This window comes from Salmo salar, chromosome 14 (assembly GCF_965601325.2).
Source record: "Salmo salar chromosome 14, fSalSal1, whole genome shotgun sequence".
Taxonomy (NCBI): domain Eukaryota; kingdom Metazoa; phylum Chordata; class Actinopteri; order Salmoniformes; family Salmonidae; genus Salmo; species Salmo salar.
Window position 1 is genome coordinate 2,717,121 of NC_138304.1, and position 6,000 is coordinate 2,723,120.

A 6,000-nucleotide genomic window follows, 5' to 3' on the forward strand; every position below is an offset into this window, starting at 1 on the left:
TATATAAGCCCCCACCCAGGGTTTCTTTCTTTAGACCAGCTTACCTCGAGAAGAGAGGGCCAAGGTTTGACCATGCATTCCTCTACTGAACTTTAACCATACCACGAGGTTAAACTATCGATACAGAAGAATAACAAGTCTGATATTAATTACTAGTCTGCGGCTAGGTATTCGGTATCATTGAACGTGACAACCCGCGAAACATCCATTCTATAACGACATTAATGAATGTCGCTTAGAGAGAGAGAGAGAGAGACTCTCCAACAAGGATCCCGACGACACACTGAGCGTAAATATGTATATTGATTGCAATTGTTCCCGAATGAGTGAGCGTTCATGTGCAAAGGATTAGCATATCAATTCTTAATATTTATCAACCCTGTAGTGTTTTCTCCGCTGCCCCCACCCCCTTGTTTGTTTAACAAGCCGCCATGCCGGTTTAGCCCACTAGGGCACATTCCTCTACCATTGCTTTGTAACGATACCTACTGTTTTGTATGCTTTCTGTGAATTACTTAGTTTAGTAAATAAATGATTTTAAGACAATTGATGTATGGATGACTTAGTGAAGATTCGTGCAGATAACAATAATTTACAACGTTTGGAATGAGACTGACGCTAGGTAAAAATAAGTCATTAAATCAGAAGACTCATAGGTCAGATATGATATCTGGAAAGTTATATTAGGAAAATTATAACTTTGTAATCTGAATATTTTCCTTGGTGCCCCGACCTTCTAGTTAATTACAGTTACACGATTAATCAGTTAATCACGTAATAATAATTACAGAGAGTTATTTGATAAACGTCTTCAGTTAATGATGCCACAGACACGACAGTGGAGACCTGGTCTGGACTTTCCACCGTAGTAGCACCAACGGAAACCCCTAAACACCTCCCCGAGCACTCCCGCGACCACCCCGTGAGAGCCCTCTGTGGCCAAGAAACAGTGGGGTCATGACAAACTAACCAGGGTAGGCCTAGCATCACGGGAAACGCAGGAGAGTCAAAAAGGAAGACTAATTCTCTCCTTGTTCCCCCCCTGCGTCACCATGCCCAGAGGAGCAGTGGCCTCCCTGATGAAACCTGACCCTAATGGTCGACTATCTAAGGTGTGAATGGGGAAGGGCACAGCCACGGGAACAATGGGGATCCCTAAACTATGGGCGAACGATCTATCTATACGTTTCCCAGCCGCGCCTGAATCGACGATCAATGGGTCAAACAAAACCCGGTAAATACCAGCATACTGTGCACAAGCACTATAACAAACAATTACGGACAAAGACATGGGGAGGAACAGAGGGTTAAATACACAACATGTAATTGATGGAATTGGAACAAGGTGTTATGGAAGACAAGACAAAACCAATGGAAAATGAAAAGTGGATCGGCGATGGCTAGAAGGTCGGTGACGTCGACCGCCGAACGCCGCCCGAACAAGGAGAGGGACCAACTTCGGTGGAAGTCGTGACAATTACTTTTATTTAACAGAGCAAAATTATGTTATACTGTATGTGGCTTGGTCACTATAAGACAAGTTATTGTTACAATTATCCAGTTGTAAACTCTCCTAAGAGAACCAAGTAAGAAAGAAAGTCATCATTATCAGTTATCACATAAAATAAAGGTGAAATAAAAAATAAAACATTTTGTTCTGAGTGTTTGGCACTCAGAGGTGATAAATCATATTTTTCCTCCATGTAGAAAAAAAAGAAAGACACGGAAGTTGAAGAGGTGGGGGAAGGGGAAGAGGACTCAGCCCCAATGAATGATGTACGGCCCCGGCGACGAATGGACGATATCGTGGAGGAAGATGAGTGAGCCAAGACGGCTGAAGGACTCTTGAAGGACATGCTGGGGGATAGTACAAGGGAGTTCCCTTGTTTTACTGGGGCAGTTTTTCAATCGTTTTTGGCAGCCTGTTGATACCCCCCCCCCCTTTAACCGTACATGGTTTATGAGGTTTGGAGAGTACCTAAACAACACCCCTTTATGTTTAATCTGATTGCTACCAAGCCAGTGATGCATGGTAAAGATGCTAACTTGTACCAAAGCAAATGTTGCTCATTTTACTCCATATGTTCGCCAAACTTTTCTGTGCTGCCGTCTTCTACTTTTATGAGCTATTATGAGGAAACACATTTTTACTGTACTGTATAACTTCAACCGCTTGGAAAACATCTATTTTGTTTTACTTTGAATGTACAAGATAAATAATGTAGAATAAGTAATGATGCTGAGGTAGGTCTTTGTGTTGTGACCTTTTAACTTTATTTATTTTGGCTGTACACCAGCTGGGGAACAGTTTATGGTTCCCAATAATAAACAATAAAATAACAAATATGATATATTAACCACAGATTTCTATCAAAGTTGAGAATGAAAAAGGGAGTTTTAAATAGTTTCCTGGTGTGCGGGTGATGGCTTGGTACCATTATAAAACATTTATATTATAATGTTGTTGATGTAAAAAAAACATGGTCAGTTTCTGTATAAGTGATGTTAACTGAAATGGCGGGTTGGGGGGGAGGGGGGGTTGACTGGACAACAGTTGTTTCTTGTTTTTATATCATGTCTGTTTTAGTATTCTTTTTTAATTTCAATCTCAGGATGTAACTCCATGATACATACCGCATGGTGGTGTCCAGTTGTTGATCCCCCCCCCACACGCATTCTGTATTATGAACTCTCTCCATTGCCAATGATGCACAAGTATTTAAAGGTGTCTGAAGCTTCTGTAAGTTTTCTATAGATTGTAGTGTATAGCGAAGTCTTACCAACTCATGGGGCCTTTTGTATTTAAATTATGAACGCTAAAGCCCTGTCCAGTGTAACAAGAGCAAATATGACTTCTCTTATTATTGTCTATCAACACAAAGGGACAGTTCTATTCTACAATGATTAAAGGGTGATTCAGTCGTTTAATTTCCCTCTGAGAGTGTTTTTACTGTAGGCTAGTATTTTGTCCCCTTACATTCAGCGGCTGCTAAACATTTTTAGTTAGGCATTCAAAAGTTCCTTTCTACCTAAGGGCATCCACACTTTTGTGACTGAATTGCCGTAGCATGGATAAGCGTGGTCAGGGAACTCACTGTAGTTAGTTTTTGATCTGTACCTCATTTAGATAGGAATCTATTGCAAACAAGGCTTATAAGTAATCTATATTATAATACCATAAAACACAAACTCAGGGATTTGCGTCCTAGAAATTTTGAAAAGGTTTTCTTAATTTTGGGCTTAGAAGAGGCACATAGACCATGGGGTAGGCTACTTTAGATTCCACTGTTTAGTATTTTGGTTTATTTTTCCTGATTGTGGCGTGGTCGGTAACTGGAGATAGATTCTCTGAAGTGTCAGGAGACACTTTAGAGTCACTCTCCACCACCGGAGGTTGGTGGCACCTTAATTGTGGAGGACGGGCTCATAGTAATAGCTGGAACAGAAAAATGGAAGGGTATCGAACTCCATTCCAGCCATTATTATGAGCTGTCCTCCCCTCAGCAGCCTCCTGTGCTCTTCACTAATCTATCATAGTGAGAGTCAGTCTCCACCAGTCTATTAGTCAATCATTCTGCACCAATCTATTAGGTCACAGACAGACTGGTAGGATTGTCGACCATCTGCAAACCGATTCTACATGTAGAAGCAAACAAAAACAACGCCCATCAGTCGCTATAACACACCGCGCCGACAGCAAGCGAACGGCGAACTAACAGCCCCTTACTGTGCAGACCAACAATCAATCTGCTGAGATTTCTCCTTTAGACTCATTCTCCATTAAAAGCCCGGAGTCATAGTCAGTCTCCACCAATCTATCCCAGAGTCATAGTCAGTCTCCACCAATCTATCCCAGAGTCATAGTCAATTTCCACCATAGAGTTAGAAAGAGGACACAATTTTGCCATTATGGCATCTGTGACAGCATGGGCAGTGCCATTGAGGCTATCTCCATTTAAAGCAGTCAATTTTCTTTTTCTTTTGTGTTTGGAAAAAGCGTAAACCTAATATCTGTGACGTACCGCCACCTGCAGTGCTGGAGTCCTGAACCAAATCTTGTGTGTAATTAATTTATTGTTGCCACTAGATGGCGGTGATATAGCCACTTAAAGCCATTTACTAAACATACGCAAACCATTTTGAAGAAGACAGTGCTCTATTGGCTGATTGCTTCCAACCCATTGGCATCCCCACCCAGTTGACTACTTTAAAATGTTGGAAGCCCTCAATGGCAAAGTCCATGTTGTCCAATCTAAACTCAGCAAAAAAATAAACGTTCCTTTTTCAGGACCCAGTCTTTCAAAGATAATTCGTAAAAATTCAAATAACTTCACAGATGTTCATTGTAAAGGGTTTAAACACTGTTTTCCATGCTTGTTCAATGAACCATGAACAATTAATGAACATGCATCTGTGGAACGGTTGTTAAGACACTGACAGCTTGCAGATGGTAGGCAATTAAGGTCACATTTATGAAAAACTTAGGACACTAAATAAGCCTTTCTACTGACTCTGACAAACACCAAAAGAAAGATGCCCAGGGTCCCTGCTCATCTGCGTGAATGTGCCTTAGGCATGCTGCAAGGAGGCATGAGTACTGCCGATGTGGCCAGGGCAATGAATTGCAATGTCTGTACTGTGAGACGCCTAAGACAGCGCTTTAGGGAGACGGGATGGACAGCTGATCGTCCTCGCAGTGGCAGACCACGGAATGTACAATTGCTCCATCAGTGCTCAGACTGTCCGCAATAGGCTGAGAGAGGCTGGACTGAGGGCTTGTAAGGCAGGTCCTCACCAGACATCACCGGCAACAACGTCACCTATGGGCACAAACCCACCGTCGCTGGACCAGACAGGACTGACAAAAAGTGGTCTTCACTGACGAGTCACGGTTTTGTATCACCAGGGGGGATGGTCGGATTTGCGTTTATCGTCGAAGGAATGAGCGTTGCATCGAGGCCTGTACTCTGGAGCGGGATTGATTTGGAGGTGGAGGGTCCGTCATGGTCTGGGGCGTTGTGTCACAGCATCATCGGACTGAGCTTGTTGTCATTGCAGGCAATCTCAGCGCTGTGCGTTACAGGGAAGACATCCTCCTCCCTCATGTGGTACCCTTCCTGCAGGCTCGTCCTGACATGACCCTCCAGCATGACAATGCCACCAGCCATACTGCTTGTTCTGTGCGTGATTTCCTGCAAGACAGGAATGTCAGTGTTCTGCCATGGACAGTGAAGAACCCTGATCTCAATTCCTTTGAGCACGTCTGTAACCTGTTGGATCAGAGGGTGAGGGCTAGGGCCATTCCCCCCAGAAATGTCCAGAAACTTGCAGGTACCTTGGTGGAAGAGTGGGGTAACATCTCACAGCAAGAACTGGCAAATCTGGTGCAGTCAACGAGGAGGAGATGCACTCCAGTACTTAATGCAGCTGGTGGCCACACCAGATACTGACTGTTACTTTTGATTTTGACCCGCCCTTTGTTCAGGGACACATTATTCAATTTCTGTTAGTCACATGTCTGTGGAACTTGTTCAGTTTATGTCTCAGTTGTTAATCTTGTTATGTTCTTACAAATATTTACACATGTTAAGTTTGCTGAAAATAAACGCAGTTGACAGTGAGAGGACGTTTCTTTTTTTGCTGAGTTTACATGGGTAGTAGTAGGTGAGTCAGACAGACAATATGGTTTTCATGCATCTAATTTGCTTATTTCTCAGCGGCGCCAACAGCAACCCGCCTCGGCCTCCTCACCTAATTGGCTATCAAGTTCAAAAAAGTTAAGTGAATCAGGTGGGAATCGGATGGAGAGTGAGTGTGTTGTTCAAGATGGATAAACAAAAGGCAAGACCAAGTGATGCACAAAAACGCAGCAAATAAACTTAATCGAATCAAGCTCGTAACAAATTACTGAAGATAAGCAGATCAGCAAAGCTACCACCTCGTCCTCGACTGACAAAATACCAGCGCAGGTGGAGGCCTACTTAAGCACCAGCTAGCACT

The 6,000-nt window shown here is 43.0% G+C and overlaps 1 protein-coding gene across 3 annotated transcripts in view; it reads left to right on the forward strand.

Annotated features, from left to right (window-relative positions):
- ankhb (ANKH inorganic pyrophosphate transport regulator b) overlaps nt 1–2,928 on the forward strand; it is a 78,560-nt gene extending 75,632 nt beyond the window's left edge. For 2 of the 3 annotated variants that reach the window (XM_014139085.3, XM_082960643.1), the window contains one exon: nt 1,708–2,928. In XM_014139085.3, coding sequence (XP_013994560.1) covers nt 1,708–1,824 — 117 coding nt within the window. In that variant the 3' untranslated portion in view covers nt 1,825–2,928. The remainder of the gene's footprint in view (nt 1–1,707) is intronic. The other variant, NM_001140633.2, reaches the window with a different exon arrangement.
- The last annotated feature ends 3,072 nt before the right edge of the window (nt 2,929–6,000 follow it).